The following is a 19,957-nucleotide window of genomic DNA, read 5'->3' as shown; positions in this document are numbered from 1 at the left end:
AGGAGTGTGAAAAAACTTCATTCGACTGTTTGATTGTTGGCTCGGAAGCTTACTGCCTCTGTCTAATCTAGGCCTAACTGGCCTTGAACTCAGACCTGCTTGCCTCTGTCTCCTGGATTAAAGATGTGTTTGTATTCCAGCCAGATCACACAGACCTAGAAGACCTTTGATGTGCTCTCTGCCAGAGCAGCCGTGTTCTGAATTAACATTCCTCTATAAGCTTGTTGACCTTGATTTAACAAACCTACTTTATTTGGGGTTATTAAACGATTCTACCTCCCAACCCCCCAACACCAAGTAGGAGGGAAAGAAGGTTAGTGGGGACAGGGGTGGGAGTTCCCTCTGCTACTTCCTGCTGGGTAGGGTTATAGGATTCCTTTGGGGACAAAACGAATACCAGTCGTCCAGAAATCCAGAAGTCCAGGTAACAGGCAAACAGCAAATGCAACAGCAGGACGGACCAGCAGCAGGCAGTCCTCCTCCAGGCAGCTGCGCCTCCTTCCTCTGGGCTGCCATATTTACACCCCTCAGATTCAACCAATTCCACCTGGGAAAGACCACGCTCCACTCAAAACACTTAACAGGTGTGCACAACTAAAACCCACAACTTGGAATTTTAACAAAAACATATTTATCGTAAACCAAAGAATCCACAGCACAAGGTAGTCTTTCTCCTACTCTGGCCAACCCTTCCTTGTAGAATCATGAATCCATTCATTAATTCAACATATACTGAATGCTTTACAACCTTCCTAACCTTCCTGAGACCCTTTAATACAGTTCCTCATGTAGTGGTGACCCCCCCATCAGAAAATAATTTAGCTGCTACTTCGTAACTGTAACTTTGTCATTGCTCTGAATCATAACAAATATCTGAAATGCCGATTACGTTAGGTGACCTCTAGGAACGGGTCCAACAACCCTGTCAAACAAGCCTCCCAAAGGTCTCGTGACCCACAGGTTAAGAACCAATGCTCTCAAGGCTGAAAAAGCAAGCAAAGTTCCTTTCCCTCCAGGTGTCTTACTGGACCTGGAGCTCACTGATTGGCTAGGCGCGCTAACCTAAAAGCCACCACCACCAACTCCTCCTCAGGGTCCACCTGTTTCCATATCCTCCAGCCCTGGGCACAAAGAGAAAGGAGTGTGAAAAAACTTCATTCGACTGTTTGATTGTTGGCTCGGAAGAGAGATAGCGTATCTAAAGAGTATCCAAAAGTCACAGAACTAAATATGTCATAATACTGTACTCCTGTCATCCCAGCACTTGGGAGGCAGAAGCAGGAGGATCTCCCCAAGTTCAAGGACAGCCCCATCTGCATATTGAGTTCCAGGCCAGCCAAGGCTATGTAGTGTGATCCTGCCTCAAAAAAGCAAAATAATTAAGCAACTGATCACTCGATCATTACTACAGAGTACTCTGCTGCACTGCCGTGAGAGGGCCAATTGTCTCCAGCCCGCCGAAAAACCTGACACCTCTGGAGACTTCATCTACAGATAAATGCAAACCAGGATAGATGTGGGTGTTACCATAGCAAAAGACTGGTGCTGGAGAGATGGCTCCCAAGTCAAGAGCACATGCTGCAAAGGACTGAGGCAGGACTCTCAGCTTCACACAGCTAACAGCAGTCAGTAACTCCAGTCCCAGAGGGCACAGAGCCTCCCTCTCTGGCCTCTGCAGTACTGCATGCACATGATCCCTGCAGGCAAAATGTGCACACTCACAAAGTAAAAATAAACAAATCTTGGGGGGGGTTGTTTTGGTTTTGGGTTTTTTGTTTTGTTTTCTTTTGTTTTTTGAGACAGGGTTTCTCTGTGTAGCCCTGGCTGTCCTGGACTCACTTTGTAGACCAGCCTGGCCTCCAACTCACAGAGAACTGCCTTCCTCTGCCTCCTGAGTGCTGAGTGCTGGAATTAAAGATGTGGGTCACCACGCCCAGCTCAAATCTTTTCTTTCTTTTTTTTTTTTTTTTTTTTTTTTTTTAAGAACAAAAGGCTAAGGACTGAATCTACCCACTCCCTGCCAGTAGGGACTAATTAAATAAATTATGGTGTGTCTCTACGGTAAAGCCATGTACAGCTGTTAAATAAAATAAAATAATAAAAGCTTTAAAGAGGGTGTTTGTGTATGCTATCTGCCATCTCCAAGATTCATTGCTAGGAGAGGGGGGAAAATCACATGCAGAACATTATAGGTAATTGATGTTAAAAGATAATTGCTAGCCAGGCTCTGTGGCGCACACCTGTAATCCCAGCACTCAGGAGCCAGTTGGATCTCTGTGAGTTCGAGGCCAGCCTGGTCTACAAAGTGAGTCCAGGACAGCCAAGGCTCCACAGAGAAACCCTGTCTTGAAAAACTAGAGAGAGAGAGAGAAAATTGCTTATCTTAAATATACAAACTCTGAGGACGTAAAATGTAATAAAAGTTATTTCCTGGAGTGGGTGTGGAGCAGGGTGGGTGAGGACATGGGAAAATGTTCCCAGAGGAGAGCTATTACCTATCCTAAAAGTGTGCGTGTGTGTGTGTGTGTGTGTGTGTGTGTGTGCGCGCGTGTGTGTTTACAACTGGGCAAAGTGCTGTGGGGCAAACGCTCTGCAGCTGCTCTGCCATTGCTCAGCAGAGCCCAGGCCATCTGCTCAGAAAGAAATGTTCTCAGGACACCCTGGAGTGCAGGTGGAGCTGGGCTCCATTTCAAGGAGGGCTGCCGTGTTCTGCTCAGGGCACTGTAACAGTACCACAGACACCGTGGCCTCGGTGACACGGAGTGGCTCCTCCGGCCCTGCAGTGAGACACCACGGCCCAGGTCCTGGTTGGCAGATGCCTTTTCTCATTGTACCACACGCGGCAGAGAGAAAGCCCCACCCCCAACCTCGGCCGTGAGATGGCTCACCAACTCTGCAAAGTGGTCCTTGGACCTACAACTTATGTGTCATGGCACATAAGCATGTGAGCATGTGCACTGCTGGAACACTCTCTCTTGTGAGCGCACGCACACACACACACACACACACACACACACAATTATAATCTCTAGGCTTGGTGTTGCACATCTTTAATTCCAGCACTCGGGAGGCAGAGAGCAGGAGGATCTCTGTGAGGCCAGCCTGGGCTAGAGTGAGTCCCAAAGCAGCCAGGGCTACACAGAGAAACCCTGTCTTGAAAATCCCCCCAAAAGTGGGGGTCTCATATGTCACAGGCTGTCCTCAAACTCACTAAGTATCTGAGGAGGACCTTAAACTTCTGATCCTCCTGCCTCCACTTCCCAATTGCTGGAATTACAGCTGGTCTTCTGAGGTGTCGGGACCTAACCCAGGGTTCCTCGAATTCTGAGCAAGCACTGTACCAGCTGAGCCACACCCACAGCCCCATTCACAAGGGCTGAGCCACACCCCATTCACAGGGCTCCACTTAATCACCTCCCACAGCGCTTACCCGGCTGCTATCACCGCTCCACTGGGCAGTGGGGATTTTAACATCAGTCTGAGGGGACAGAGACACCCAGACTGTGGCAAGGACTTACTAGGAGTGATTTGTGGTGTGAGAACTCAGCAGAGGTACCTGACAAAGCCTGGGACAGAGAGAAAGGCTTTTGAGGCTCTGACAGAAGGAATGGACCGCCATTGCTCCTGTGTTGTCCCAAACTAGAGCTTCTGGCCCTGGCCTGGCCTTTCATTGTCTTCTCTATTACCCAACGGACTTTCAGAACGGTGGTCCCGGCTGCTGGGTGGGAATGGCAGGCCATCCAGGTTAGACACTCCTGAGCAGAGCCAGGGAAGTCCCAGAGAGGACAGCGCTGGAGATGGTGGACAGCCACAGGAGGACAGGAGGTCTTCAGTAGTAAGGACCAGGCACATCCCAAGAGACTGTCCATCTGACCTAACTGTGTCTTACAGATGAGGGTGTAGGAACAGGCACAAAACCATGCCCGGCTTCCAGCCACACATAAAGCTGCCTGTGATTCCATTAGGCATATACAGGCCTCAGGCTGAGTAGGGCCGCTCGGCAGCCACCCTCCACTCCACACCACCTCACACATCATGCTCCCTTCCTTGTATTCCTCCTCTAGACGCATGCCCTCCACTCAGCAAAGCAGCGTTGAAGCACCTTAACCTGAGGTACAGATGGTGAATGCAATAGTCATATCTATCTACTTTCAAGGCTGGGTTGGGGTGTATGGGGGATGTTTGTTTATTAAGGTTTGTTAGTCGTTTGATTGTTTTTTGAGACAGAGTTTCTCTGTGTACCCTTGGCTGTCCTAGAACCAGCTCTGTAGACCAGGCTGGCCTCAAACTCACAGAACTCCTCCTGCCTCTGCCTTCCAAGCGCTGGAATGAAAGGCGTGCACCATCACCACCAGGCTTTGTTTTGGTGTTCTGAGGCAGTCTCTTCCACCTCAGGCTGACCTCCAGATGACTAACGCTGAAGTTTTTATTCCCTGGCCTCCTCCTGAACAGCGCTGGGATTTCAGGTTTGATCCAGCACCCCACCCTGTCACTCCTGTTCTGTACGCTGCATCCATACACACAGCTCAGGGCCCTGCTTTCTTTGTCCTCCTCAGACAACACTCTACTCTCCTCACCTGGAAGTACCTGGCTGAACTACCCTCCCTCGTGTTCACCCCAAACCACACTGTCTCTGAATCTGTGCGCAGTCTCCCAGCCAGAGTCCAAGTCAGAACTAAGATTCTGGGCTGTGTCACCTGACCTGGTTCACAGAACCGTGATGGCAGCCTGCCCTGCGATGCAGCTCTGGGATCCTGCAACCCCTCCCCACAGCCTCTGCTAGTCCAGCTAGCTGGCTGTAAAAACCACAGTAACAAAGGCAGTCAGCTCGTCACTGCCTTGGAAATGCTCTGCCACAGATGATCTTCATTAGTGAATTCAATTTACTCTTAGGAAATGTGTTTGTCAAACTGGATCTCATGGAATATAAAAAAAAAAGGACCATCAGCAAATATCTTCCTGCCCACCCTGCTGTGTATCTGAAACCCCACTCAACAGGCCTTGCAAGGAAGTCAGCTACTGCCCAGGGTTTGGTTTTGTTGTTGTTTTGTGTTTGTTTGGGTGTGCGTGTATGTGCATGTATGTCTGTGTGTCTGTCTCTCTCTCTCTCTATATATATATATATATGTGTGTGTGTGTGTGTGTGTGAGAGAGAGAGAGAGACAGAGACAGAGAAAGAGAGAGACAGAGTAAGAGAGACTAGGGATTAAAATCAATCTTTGTGCATGGTAGTTACTCTACCACAGAGCTAGATTCTTAGCCTAAGGGCTAACTTTTCAATCAACTGCCAGCCATTAAAACCTGAGCAACGGCTTCCAACCACTTATAACTCCAGTTCTAGGGACCCAACACTTCTGGCCTCTGTGGACACATACACACAAAGAGACACACCGAGATACATACACAATAGATAGATAGATAGATAGATAGATAGATAGATAGATAGACAGACAGACAGACAGATGGGCAGTGGTGGCAAATGCCTTTAATCTCAGCACTCAGGAGGCAGGAGCAGGTGGATCTGTGAGTTTGAGGCCAGCCTGGTCTACAACGAGAGTTCAGGACAGTCAAGGCTACACAGAGAAACCCTGTCTCGAAAAACAATAAATTAATCAGTTAATTTGTTTTTTAAAAAATTAAACAATGGGCCAGTAAGAGGGCTAGTGAGTAAAGGGTCTTGCTGCTAAACCTGATGACCCCAAGACCCACATGTTGGAAAGACAGACAGACTTCCTCCAAGTGGCACACATGTACCCTCCTCACAAATTAACAAAATTTAATTAAATATTTAATTTTAAAACTTTTAGCAAAAACTCGTGTCTTTACCTCTGAAAGACTAGAAGCTGAGACTGGTGCTGTGATCTGAACACGTGTCCCTAAATTCCTGTGTTGAAGTCTACCCTCAGGGACATGTCAGGAAGTCAGTCTGGAAGGCTGATCCCTCGTGACTGGGGCTAGCGGCCTTCTGAAGAGACCCTGGAGAGCTAGCTGGCCCTGCTATCTAAGAAGAAACAGTAAGAGGGCACCACTACCAGGAGGGGACCGCCACCAGATACTAAATCAGTGCTTTAACCGTGAACAGCTCGGTCTCTAGGACTGTGAGAAATAAGTTTCCCCTGAACAAACTAAGAAAGCAGGCACAGCCAGTGACATTTGGACAGGCTGAAGATGGCCCCTAGAAGGGGTCGGGAAGGCATCGGATTCCCCTAAAACAGCTGACAAAACTGGGACTTCCCCGCTTTGGAAGCAACCAGTCCAGACTGCAGGAGCCTTGTGACAGGGCAGAGCCCTAACTCCAGGGCAAGACTTTTTCCTGAGCACAGTCTACAGTTGCCCAGAAAGACACAGCCAAGAGGCATCCAACACACGCAGTGGAGACAAGGGATTCGGGCAATTGTGAGCTGGACCTAGTGCATGAAGCACAGTTCCCAGAAGCTCCTCTCAGGAGTCAGGAAATTATGTCAGGCCAGGAGATGCAGAGCCTGGAGGGCAGTTCCTGGGGTGAGCTGTGCCTGAAGCCATCATTCCCAGGGAAGCTCAGGAAAACGAAGCAAAGTATTTTTGTTCTGGGTGTTGATTACTTGGTTGGTTTGCCTTAGTCACTTTGGATTCGGGATTTTGTTTTGTTTTCTCTTATAAATAAGATAGTTACAACTCAGGTCTGGGAGATGGTTCAGCAGGAAAATGCTCTAGCCACACAACCAGACATCCATAGTTCAATCTGGTACCCCTGCCTCGAGAAGGAAGGCAAGAACCAGACAGTTAGCTGGCATTTCATGGGCCATGTAGCCTGGAGAACTTAGCACAATGTAGCAATAAAAGCAAGAAAGACCCGGCCAGAAGGTGAAGACTGACTCCTGAAGCTGTCCTCTGACCTTTACCTGAGCCTTAGGTAAACATTCTGTTAAACAGCAGAGTTGCTAGTGGAAGTTAGAAAGTTCCTTGTTTCCAGTGCTGGGATTAAAGGCACACCACCAACAACCATCAGATCTCTGTGAGTTCAAGGCCAGCCTGGTCTAGAGAGAGAAGAAAAGAGAGTTCCTTGTCCCTCACAGCCGTATTGCTGAGGGCTCTACAGAACATTCTTGGCTTCTACAAGCGCGATCCCTAGCACTACACCCAAAAACTTCGAGCTCAAGAACATGCAATGACTCCCATTGTTCAAAGCAGACATAAATCTGGCAGGGCACTTGAGCCCTGTGGCTGCCACCTGCTCCTCTTGCTGGAGCCCAGCCCACTCTCTCCTCCTTCATAAATGTGATCCCACAGCAATCTCAACAACGCTGTCCGTAACGCACCCTGTACTTTCCAGGCAGCATGGGTCTCCTTCCACCCCAGTCCACACAGACACAATTTTGTTTTTCTTTTTGTTTTGGTTTTGTTTGGTTTTTGTTTTGAGACAGGGTTTCTCTGTGTAGTTTTGTACACCAGGCTGGCCTCCAACTCACAAAGATCTGCCCACCTCTGCCTCACTGAGTACTGGGATTACAGGCACCTGGCTACAGACACAAATTTTAATTCAAAAAGACCAAAGCCACTTTGGGCAGAGTGCAGGGAATCTTATGAAAGAAGGGGGAGATAGTAAGACCTGGAGGGGACAGGAGCTCCACAAGGAGAGCAACAGAAGCAAAAAATCTGGGTACAGGTGTCTTCTGAGACCGATACTCCAGCCAAGGGTCATGCATGGAGATAACCTAGAACCCCTGCACAGATGTGGCCCATAGCAGCTCAGTCTCCAAGTGGGTTCCCTAGTAAGGGGAACAGGGAATGTCTCTGATGTGAACTCAGTGGCCTGCTCTTTGATCACCTCCCCCAAGTGGGGAGCAGCCTTAGCAGGCCACAGAGGAAGACAATGCAGCCAGTCCTTATGAGCCCAGATAGGCTAGGGACAGATGGAAGGGGAAGAGGACCTCCACTATCAGTGGACTTAGGGAGGGGCATGGGAGGAGATGAGGGAAGGAGGGTGGGTTGCAAGGGAATGAGGGAGGGGGCTACAGCTGGGATACAAAGTGAATAAGCTGTAATTAATAAAAAATAAATTAATTAAAAAAACCAAAAAGACCAAAGCCATATGTGTAAAGGTTACCACTATAATACCCTTAAGAAACAAGAGGCTTCATGACCTTGAGCCCAGCAGGTGGCACACACCCATATCCCAGGACAGGGGACATAGAGGAGGAAAATCTGGGCTGGAGACATGGTTCAGCAGTTTAGAGCACTGGTTGCTCTCGCAGAGCCCAGATCCGATGCCCAGCACCCACGTGGTGACTCATAATCATATGTAAGTCTGGTTCAGGGATTTGACCCCCACTTCTGACTAGGTGCAAATATATACATGTAGGCAAATCATTCGTACACATAAAAAAGGTTAAACGAACCTTGTTTCAAAAAAGCCGTGGTGGCTCATGCCTTTAATACCAGCATTCTGGAGGCAGAGGCAGGCGGATCTCTGTGAGTTCAAGGCCAGCCAGATCTACCTAGCAAGTTCCAGGACAGCTTGGGCTACACAGTGAGACCTTTTCTCAAAACAAAACATACAATCAAAAACCACACATCTTCATGATATTTTCTTATTAATGACACTAAAAGCTGAAGGAAATTAATAAACTAGGCAGTATCAAAATTTACAGCCTTGGTGACTGGGGAGATTGGTTAAGTCAGTAAAGTGCCTGCACAGGGATGTGAGGACCTCAGTGCGGATCCATGTGAAAAGGCTAAGCTGGGGCAGCAGACAGGGGATCTCTGGGGCTCGCCAATAGATGAGCTCCAGTTTTCATGAGAGACGCTGTTAAAAAATAAAGGGCAGTGAATGAAGAAGCCTTCAATATTGGTGTGTGTGTGTGTGTGTGTGTGTGTGTGTGTTACAAAGGATACCGGCGAGAAAGAAAAGAAAGCAAGGCACAGTGGCGCACTCTTGTAATCTCAGCGACTGAGGAGGCTGAAGCAGGACGCTTTTTTGAGCCCTTGGGGGTTCAAAGACAGCCTAGACAGAGTCAAGAAGATCAGGAGTTCCAGAACAGCCTCAGCTCTCTACTGAGTCGTGGGCCAGCCTGGGCTTCAACAAACACTGTCTCCAGCTGGAAAGCTAACTCAAAGTGCTTGCCAAACCTCACTTTGATGCCCAGAACCCACATCGAAAAGCCAAGAGTGTTTGTAACCCCAGCTCTGGGAAGGTGGAAACAGACGAGTCCTGAGGCCTGCTGGTCTACCAGGTTAGCCCACTTAGGTAGCTACCCTGTGTCAAAACCAGGGTAAGGGCCCGCAGAGACCGTACAGAGGTTAAGCGCTGCAGTTGCTCTTCCAAAGACCAGGGTTCAATTTCCAGTGTTTACATGGCTCCTCACAACTGTCTATAACTCCATTGTCGGGGTCCAACACCCTCTTCTAGTCTCTGTGAGCCTCAGGCACGCACATGGTACTTAGACATACATACAGGCAAGACACCACACACAAAATAAAAATATATAAATCTAAAAATTATTTTAAAAAGGAAGGTGAGCGGGCTGGAGAGATGGCTCGGTGCTTAAAAGCATTGTCTGTTCTTCCAGAGGCCCCAGGTTTGATTCCCAGCACCCACATGGTGGCTCACAACCATCTGTACTGGACCTGATGTCCTCTCCTGGCATCCAGGTGTACATGCAGATAGAGCACTCATATACGTAAAATAAATAATGAATCTTTTTTTAAAAAAATGTTAAAGGTGAGCAGTGCCTGAGAAACAATATCAGAAGCTGTCCTTGCATTGATTCTCAAATGCACAATTGTGCACACACACATACAATGAATAAATGAGAAAAACAAGAGTGACAATAATAACAATAATTTGGGGAGCTGGAGAGATGGCTCAGTGGTTAAGAGCACTGTCTGTTTTTCCAAAGGACCCAGGTTCAACTCCCAGCACCTACATTGACAGCTCACAACTGTCGTAACTCCAGTTCCAGGTGGCCTGACACCCTCACACCAATGCACATAAAGTAAAATTAAATAAATTATTTTTAAAAACAAAACAATAATTTTTGGGCAGGTGAGATGTTTCAGCAGGTAAAGGCACTTGCCACCAAGCCTGAAGGCCTGAATTCCGTCACCAAGACCCCGTCATGGAGAGAAGAGACTGCTGAGAGTTGTTCTCTGACCTCCACAGTGTGTCTTAGGGTGTGTGCACTCACACACAACAAACAAGTATAACAATAATAATAATAATAATAATAATTTCTGTTATGTCAGTAGCAACCTCACAAGCGTTGTTGGTCGTGTTGCTTGATGTGTGTGTGTGTGTGTGTGTGTGTGTGTGTGTGTGAGAGAGAGAGAGAGAGAGAGAGAGAGAGGTACAGATTCCCAAGGAGGTCAGAAGAGGGTGTCAGATCCCCTGGGCTGGAGTCACAGGTGGGTTTGAGCCCTCTGTCCTTCCCCTGACGATGTGAACTTGAGTGCTGGCCAGAGATGGTGGGACAGTCCAAAACTGAACAAAAAGAGGAAGAGAAAACAAGGCCAGCCTCAGTGGCCCATGCCTGTATTCCCAGCATTCAGGAGGCAGAGGTAGGTGGATCTCTGTGAGTTCGAGGACAGCCTGGTCTACAACGAGAGTTCAGGACAGTCAAGGCTACACAGAGAAACCCTGTCTGGAAAAACCGAAGAAGAAGAAAGAAGAAAGAGGAGGAGGAGGAGGAAGAAGAAGAAGAAGAAGAAGAAGAACCACTTAAGCAAGACCCAGGTTCAAATCCTCACTTCAGCAAGTGTTTACTGTATCACCTTGACTACTTATTTTCCCTGTCTGACTTTTCTCATCTGTAAATCAGGTGTGCTACTGTCTCCCTCTGTGCATTAGCCACTGTGAAAAATAATTGAGTCAGTGCAGCACCTGTGTTCTGATTACTGCAGAGCCATGGGAGGCGCTCAGTGTACCGACACTGAGAACCAGGCCCACCAAACAGAGGCCTGGCCCTTGGCAGCTCTGAGCATTCCGACAAGAAGACACAAGGGACATAGTTCCCAGGGCCACCCAGCTCAGGTGACTGGGCGCAGCACCTCGGAGAGCCCTGCCAGCCTGCCCTCTGGTAACCTGACACCGACTGGCTGAGGGCTGCCCAAGAACCCCTTCCCTTTCCCAGACCTCCTAGGCCTACGCCTCTGAGCCCTGGTCCCGCAGGGGCTCAGCCCAGTGACCCTTGTGGAGGTTTGAACAGAAGGGTGGGGCCTTCTTGGGACTCAGGTTGTAGACTCTAGCTCAGGAAGAAGGACTGGAGGAAGGCGGGTCCCCTCACGGTTCAAAGGGAAGACGCGCGCGCGGTGAAAGGGAACCCCTCATGTGCCTGTGGAAGGAACCATGGCCCCGCGGACAGCCAGGGTCTGACATTCCTTTGGATCTTGAAGTCCTCCTGCTGCGGCGTGGGCTGACCTGCACTCTAAGACCCCGCAAGCCAGGGACAGTGCTCCTCCGTCATCCCTGAGCATCCTGACGGTGGGATGCTGGGGACATGGGTTCCTGGCCGGCTCTAAGCGCACCTCGGAGGCTGCTGCCGGGGTCGCTGAGCGGCTCTGAGCTGGCAGCCCAGCGCTCTGTCAACCGGCTCCGGGAGAAACTTTGGGCCGCGTCCCCGCTCCCGGGCCTGGCGCAGCCCACTCACCAGCGCACCAGCTGCCAGCGCTTCTCCCCCGGCGCCCGGCGGCCCGCCATGCCGCGCCCCGCCGCTCCCTGCGCTGCGGAGGCGGCTCCAGCTGCAGCAGGCCGGTGCCCAGCGCGCTGGCTGTGCGGGACGGCGCGGGACCGCGGCGCTCAGGCTCCGGGCCGGCGTGCGCCCCGCCCTCAGGGTCACCGCACTTCTCTGCAGCAGCTGGCGGACCGCCCCGCGCCCTCACCCTGCCCAATATCTGGGTTCTCAGAGACCTTTAGCCCCGCCGTGCTTTTCCGATTTGAACAGTTTGTTCTACTTAACCATAAACATTAAGCATAAACCCTAAATTCTCTTAGAAGCCGAAAATAAAAGCAGATGTGCCCTGCGAACGATTAAGGTATCATAATACCGCAGTAACTAAAACAGCATGATGGCCTCAGCCTGAGTCCCTGCCACCTAGGCCAGCCCCACCCAGTCAGCCTCCTATCACCCCAGATTCTTTGGGAGAACAGCAGAGACGAGCCCTTCTGATGACCGGATCAGAAGCTAGGGGCAACCTATAGCCTGTTTAAAGGAGCTCAGCTAGAAATGTCTGTAGAGCTGGGAACTGTAGGTTTTCTCCTGTAATTCCAGGGCTCAGGAGGTAGAGGCAGAAAGGTCAGGAGTTCAAGGTCATGTTCACCTACATAGCCAGACAATGACCTGTAAAGGAAGAAAGCCCACCCTGTGGAAGAGGAAGAGGAGGGAATGCTTACAGTGGTTACACGCTCAGCCTTCTCCATTCACCAGCTTCCCATATTAGGACAAAGTGTTTGCCCTTGTTTTGTTTTTCTAAGATGGTATCTTGTTATATAGACCAGGCTGTCCTCAAACTCTTGGCAGTCCTCCTGCCTCAGCCTCCAAGTGTGCACCATCACACTGAGAAAGCTTTGGCTTCACGGGAGAGAAACTGTGCTGATTGGAGCACAAAGTCTGGCTCCCCTGAGAGATCCTGGAACTAACATTCCTCGTGCACACATGGGTCTGTGTGCAGGATCCACACAGAAAATGTTTCCTGTGGAGGAAATAGGATGAGTTCAGTCGTGCCTGCCCAGCACACCCAAAGCCAGCTCCGCAGAGGTAGTGCACACCTATAGTTCCAGCACCCAGGAGGCGGAGACAGGAGACTCAGAAATCCAAAGTCTAAGTTGAAGCCAGCCTGGGATACAGGGAGGAGCCAGTGAAAAGGAGGAAGGAAGAGGTGAGAAAGAAAGGAGGAAGAGGAGTGGAGAAATTTCCAGGGAAAGCTGGACATGATGGCTCATGCCTTTAATCTCAACACTCAGGAGGCAGAGACAGATCACTGATTACTGTGAGGTCTATATAGTGAGACACTGTTTCAAAGAAACAAACAAAACATTCTCCAGGGATTAACCTGCTACTGACCTTTGCCATTCTGTCCGTTTTCTCTCCATCATTCAGACAAAAACCAAGATTACCAAAGTGGGCTTGATAGCTTGGGCATGTGATCCTGGGTACTTAATCAGCTAAGGTAAGCCCAGTTCACAGCTAGCATGATGGTAGATTCAGGGGCTGTGTGTGTGTTGTTGTTGCTGCTACTGTTTTGTTTTGTTTTTCAATTCAGGGTTTCTCTGTGTAGCCCTGGCTATCCTGAACTCACTTTGTAGACCAGACTGGCCTCAAACTCACAGTGATCTGCCTGCCTCTGCCTCCCACAGTGCTGGGATTACAGGCATGAACCACTGCTCCCAGTTCAGAGGCATTTTTTTTAATACCAAGATTCCATAAATCCTAAGGATCTCCACCCAAGATTCCCACAGCATCTCCAGTAAACAGTGGCGAGATGGGGAAGATGGGGAGACCCACACACTCCACGAGTAACAGGAGCACCATACAAGGGGAAGAAAGAAAGGGAAAAGACAGTGGTTTGGAATCCAAGTGTCTAGCATGGGGCTGACAATTTCTTCTAAGCATCTTTTCTTTAATATTGTCCAGTGAAATTAACATGCAGTCCAAGGAAGCCAAAGAGAAAGTCTAAAATCACCGTCAGGGTAGAGCTGTGGGAGCATGTGTGTTGAGTGTGGATGTGATTATCCTGTAAACTCGGCACCTGCAAGGCTGAGGTGAAGGCTTGCCTTGATCTTAAGGCCAATCTGGGCTACGTTAGGGAGTCGTAGGTGAGTTTGGGCTATGGTGAGAGACCATTTGGTAGGGTTCTTATCTAACATGCAGAAAGCTCTGGGTTCAATATCTAGTGCTGTATAAAGGGGGCCTCGTGACTCATGCATGTAATCCCAGCACCTGGGAAGTGGGGCAGGGTGATCAGAAACTCAGGCTGTCCTCAGCTACATAGTGAGTTGGAGGCCTGGGATACAAGAAACCCTGTCTTAAAAAGAAAGGCAAGAGGGAATGGCAAGAAAATAATTGGGAAGAGAAATTAAAGATGGAGAGATGTAGGCTTGGATTTTTCAAACACCTACTTTATTTAATGTGCTTAAATGAGCCTACCTCCTTCCCAATCCCCCCCACACACACCTTGGGTAGGAGATTAGTAGGGAAAGGGGCTGTAGGCCACCGTTAGCTACTTCCTGCTGATTAGGGTGGTTGGGTTCATTGGGGATATATATACCAATCTCAGTCATCAAGATACCCGCAGTCCAAGGCGGCAGTAGAAGCGGCAAAACTCTGCCAAAACAGCACGGGAAGGTCTGTGGAGCATATCTCAGTGAAAACCATGGCGAATTGCAGAGATGCAGCCTCCCAGTCTGTGGGCTTCTATTCATCCCTTCTCAGAATCCACACCTTGCAAAACCACAACAGAGGAGCAAGGTAGTTCCCAGCTGACAAACCTTTTCATAAGGGGCTGTTTTCCTAAGTGTGGGGGGGGAGCATTCCCACATCCCACACCTGGGACCAAAACAAAAAACATATTCACGTGACACAACTGAGTTTCCAAAAAAAAAAAAAACAGAAACTTCCACTTCAGAGGGAGAAGGGAATTCCAGTGTTTAAATATGAGTGTGTCCTACTTTCATTTTAAAATCTGGGCCCGGGGTCAAGAGGACCTGAATTCAGATCTTCAGAATCCACCTACAAAGCTGGGCATGGCCACATGTGCCTGGAACTGATGCTTGGGACAGGACCCAGGGACAGTAGGGGACCTGGGACTTGCTGGCTGCCAACCTTGCTGCAGATTCCGTGAGCAACACTCCCTTGGGGGAATCAGGCAGAGGGTGATAGAACGGGATACCCAGCTTCCTCCTCTGGTTCCCAACAGCGCCCTCTGCACACATGTATGTATACACACATAGAAGCGGGCATACAAAATAATTATCTACAATACATATATGATCATACGTGGTACCTGCTGGATAGTGAGATTATAGCAGATTTTCTCTTTCTTGTTAAAACAAAATTAAAAAAAAAAAAAAACAGGGAGGATATCAACAGACAAAAGAAATGAATCCACCCAAGTCTAGCTTGCTGAACCAATGGATTTGAAGGGCTATCTACGTGACCATAAGGGAGTGGTTGCTTACAGAGGCACGGGGCAGGGCTTATGAAAGCTCATCCTGAAGGTCCTTGCACCACTTGAGCTAGCTTGGCTAGTGTGAGCGTTTCCTTGCCTCAGCAACCGTGACTGCTTCTACCACCTTAAGGAGAGGTTTTGTGAATCTTGTAAGTTTCAGGAGCTTCCTGAAGTTCCTAAACTTCACATTATAAGTCTCCCTTACCAAGGGAATGCTTCCACAGCAATATGGAAACATGAAGAAAAATTATAGTAAGACTTGAAAAATGTCATGCTATGGAAATTACATAAACCATCATGTACATGACAATCCTAGAAGAGGGGTCAGATATGCAGCCCAGTGAGTGCCCCTCACATGCCCAAACCCCTGGGTTTGGTCCACAGAAACCAAACAAAGAAAAGAAAGGGAAAACTTGACAGTACACAAAAGCAATGCTAGTCGCACTAGTGCAGTGAGAGAGCAGAAATATTTCTGTTACTGGGCTTTTTAACCTTCCTGGGTAGATTGATAGTCACACCTTTAATCCCAGTGCCAAGGATGGGCGGATGGCTGAGCTGCAGGCCAGCCAGGGCTGCACAGAAAAGCCTCAAACAAAACAAACCCCTGAGGTAGGCAGCCACGCACCTAAGGGAAGATGTGCATCATGTGTAACAGATTTAGAGGAAATTTGGGGTGGGAGAGAAAGTGCATGTTTATATTATGTCACCAAGGAATTGGGAACCAGTTATCCACGATCAAGGAAACTGACCTGAACTTAAGAGATTTCAGGCAGAGGCCGTTAGAGTCACTATAGGATCCTTTAAATGCATCTCAATCAAGTGCACTCCAGAGGGGGACCTGAACAAAAGCAGAGCAAAATGACACACGTGTGTGTGAAAATGGAAAAAGGCGAGGTGGGAACTCCTGATTTTCCCTGCCCTGAATGGAGGAGTATGTGGACAGGGCTGAAGCAGAAGGGATAAGTCTGAGGCCCAACTGTGGTGTAATACACATATCACTGTCATCATTAGCAGCACCAGCACCACTATTCCATCACCATCACCACCATCATCACCATCATCACCACCTTCACAACCATCACCATCACCACCATCATCACCACCATCACCACCATCACCACCTTCACAACTATCACCATCACCACCATCACCACTATCACCATCACCATCATCATAACCATCATCACCAACATCACCATCACCACCATCACTACTATCATCTCCTATTGGCAAGCTAGTGGTTCAGGATTGAGCCAAGCCTCAGGAAAGTCAGAGCTGAACACACCCAAGTCTTTGCACATTTGACCATTACGGACGGTGCCTTCAGTAACAGCTGGATCGTCTCTCTGGGAGGCTGGCTGCTGCTGTGGTTGTGAGCTGACCTGGTGGCCTCAGGCTGCTGCGATGTGGCTCTGCCTGCCCCATGGTCTCCCTTCAAACTCCTTTCCGCCACCTGCAGAGAGGAACTGCCTTCGCACAGGAACCGTCAGAGGTTCAACTGAGATTGCAGCCATCAAGCCCCGCATTCAAATACCAGCCAGCTGAGGCAAGGTGAGCTCTGCACTCGGGGGTTGCTTCCTTGACTTTGCTACAAACAACTTCAAAAATAGGAAAAAATGAGCGTATTTAACAGATTTTCTGGCACACACCAAGTGACCCGTAAATGTTCGTTCTTGTCTATTGCTGTTGCTGTTGTGGACACCATCGTATCTGTGTCCCCTTTCATAATGTTTCTAGGCCTCCTCCAACTTCACGCACACTGTGCACACAGCTTTGCTCCTGGTGCTCTGTGTGAGGACTGATGGTTTCCACAGCTTCTCCAAGGAAACGGTTCTAAGAAAGCCAGCCCCAGAGCGAAGGGCCAGCTCTGCCACGGTGGTCTGCTCTGCTCTTCAGTCCTGGGAGGCACCGCTCCTTGCCGGTGCTTTTACACGCCATGTAACACTTTCCGGGTAAACATTTTGCAGGCAAATGTGTTGCACGTTTCCAGAGGGCAGCTGTGGAGGACACCCATGTCCAGCAGAGAGCTTGGCTGGGTGCAAGTCTCTGTAAGCAGCGCTTCTCCCGAGACTGCAGCCTCCCTGGAGCAGAGCCACCCACGGTCCAGACAGCTGGCCGCTGCAGCTCGGAAGAGCCAAATCCAGGGACAGAGAGAGCATCTGGGAACTGGTCACAGCAATCCTAGCCACGTGCACCACATACAAACATTATACACACACACCACACACCACACACACCACACACACTACACACATACACCACACACACTACACACATACACACACACACCACACACATACACCACACACACTACACACATACACACACACTACACACATACACCACACACACTACACACCACACACACATCACACACACACCACACACACATCACACACACACCACACACACTACACACATACACCACACACACTACACACATACACACACACCACACACCACACACCACACACACATCACACACACCACACACACTACACACACCACATACACTACACACATACACCACACACACCACACATACACCACACACCACACACACCACACACACACACACACACCACACACATACACACACACACACACACACACCACTGTCATTTTTAAAGCAAAAAAAAAAAAAAAAAACCATGTCAATTGTTTGATTTTTGCCAGTAAAGACTCAGGAGCCAGATGCAGGGTGAAGCTGCTGGTTTAGGAGACAGAGAAAGCACCGGCTGCCCTTCCTCCTCAGTCAGAAAAGGAAGGACGGGAAAAGCCCTTCCTCCTTCTCCACACTGTCTTAAATACCCTCCACTCAAAATCCTCCTTTCTGTTATTCCCTGTCAGCTGGTTTCCTGTTCTTGTTAACCCTCTTGACCTAGGGTTGACTTTATTTAATCCCGTGTGCAGAACGCTCTTGGACTAAAGGTGTGTGCTAGGACTGAGCCACACCACAGTACTTATGTCGGTATAATGTTCTTTTGAAATGTTCTTTTGAACACCTTACCCTTGTTCATTCAAATGCTGATCATCCCCCCTTCTGGTTTCAACCTGGATATTGTATTGTGATACTTATTCCAAGCATCACCTGTCTCAACTCTGTGTAAACAGGCCAAAATAAAGCAACTAGCCACAATGTTGAGCAATGGGAGGAGCCTGAGGACAGGGAAGAGGAGAGGAGCCAGAGGGCAGGAAATGAGTGGGAGAAGAAAGGGTGAGGAGAGAAAGGAGAGCCACGCTGGGAGGAGAGCTTGGAACTACGTAGAGAATGAACCAGACCTAAGATTTCACAAAAAGCAAGTATAATGGGTAAAATCTAAATGTTAGGAAACTATGAGGGCTTGGAGGTTTAAGAGGGAGTAACTATTGCCCAGCATTGTGTTCCAGGTTAACTAAATAAACCCAGTCTCTGTGTGGTGATTTGGGTAAACAGCTGTTTAGGAATAACAGCAGCTTTACCAGAAGATATATCAATAGTAAATATTATTCGTCACTTACCACATACTTGTTTACAGTAAACAGAAAGCCCTTGGTTTAAAGACTGAGCCATACCGCAATTAGAAACAGGTTTTTACAGTTCACAATCTCAGGTTCACAGTGTGATCAAACATCCTACACCACACACACCACCCTTGAACAAACATGCATGCACACACACACACACACACACACTTCACTTGAACATCACAACACTTTTAAATCTCTGTTTTTTATTTCATTTTCTGTGCTTTTGCCTGAGAAAGAGAGAGAGTATACACCACTTGCATGCCTGGTGCCCATGATAATCCAAAAGAGAGTGTCAGGTCTGAAACTAGAGTTACAGATGGTTGTGAGCTGCCATATGGGTGCTGGAAACTGAACCCAGATTCCGTGAAAGACAAGCCAGTCTTCTTAACCTCTGAGCCATTTCTCCTGCCCCTTAAATTTCTATTTTTATTTTATGTATATGGGTGTTTTGCCTGCATTTGTATCTGTGCACCACATGCCTGCCTGTGCCTGGGGATGCCAAGGAGGGCATCAGAGCCCCTGGGATTGGAACTACAGATGATTGTAAACTGCCATGTGGGTCCCCTGAAAGAGCAGCCATCTCTCCAGCCCCCCCCCCCTTGAGGTAATTTTATAAGGATCCTGTAGACAGATGCTGTCCTTCCCAGTTTGTTGAAAAAGAAGTACAAATCAGGAGGGGATCATGGCTCATGCCTGTAATTCCAGCAGTTCAGAGCTGAGGCATGATTGCCACAAGTTCAAGTTCAGTTCCAGTTTCTGGGTCAGACCCTGTCTCAAAAACAAAACACAAAAACCAGAACAAGAGGAAAAGGAAGAGGAGGAGAAGAATCTCAGAGAGGCTAAGAGTTTTCTAGAATTTTCTAGAATTATTCAGCCAGCAGTAGCAGAGGTAGTATCAGGGTTTCAGATCCTATCACACCATGTCTTTTGAAGACAGAAAGCATCTTTTCTCATTCTGCTACTTCATACAACTGAGGGCATTAGGCAGGTGATCATAACCCATATCCCTGCAGGAGACCCTCACAGCTCAGTAATGCTGTACAGACAGGATGGAATGAACAACAGGACCCAGCTCACCTTCCCTCCCAGGAATTTCTTGGGCATGATGAAGAGCAGCCTACAGCAGAGCTACAAGCTGTGGCTCACAGGCCTTTGAACAAAATATAAGCACCTATTAAATACAAGCAGCCATCTAAAACAGCCAAGACTTTCAATTCCGTGAGGCTTGGACTCTGCCAAGAGAAGCTTAAGTGTTTTTTAAAAGATTTATTTATTTTATTATATATCCAATGTTCTGCCTGCATGT

General features: G+C 48.6%; 1 protein-coding gene across 4 annotated transcripts in view; it reads right to left on the bottom strand.

Annotated features, from left to right (window-relative positions):
- Nucleotides 1-19,957, bottom strand: part of Rap1gap2 (RAP1 GTPase activating protein 2) — a 223,270-nt gene that overhangs the window by 201,208 nt on the left and 2,105 nt on the right. The window contains exon 1 of one of the 4 annotated variants that reach the window (XR_009592920.1): nucleotides 11,625-11,766. The exons of 1 other annotated variant lie outside the window; for it this stretch is intronic. Coding sequence is in view for 2 of the 3 variants with exons in the window: in XM_060387323.1 (XP_060243306.1) it covers nucleotides 11,625-11,674 (50 nt within the window). In the remaining variant the exon portion in view is untranslated. Of the gene's footprint in view, nucleotides 1-11,624; nucleotides 11,767-19,957 lie in introns of those variants that run through there. 2 more of the 4 variants (XM_060387323.1, XM_060387324.1) reach the window with 2 other exon arrangements.

Source organism: Meriones unguiculatus, chromosome 7, assembly GCF_030254825.1.
Source record: "Meriones unguiculatus strain TT.TT164.6M chromosome 7, Bangor_MerUng_6.1, whole genome shotgun sequence".
Taxonomy (NCBI): Eukaryota; Metazoa; Chordata; class Mammalia; order Rodentia; family Muridae; genus Meriones; species Meriones unguiculatus.
This window is presented reverse-complemented; position numbering and strand designations above follow the sequence as displayed.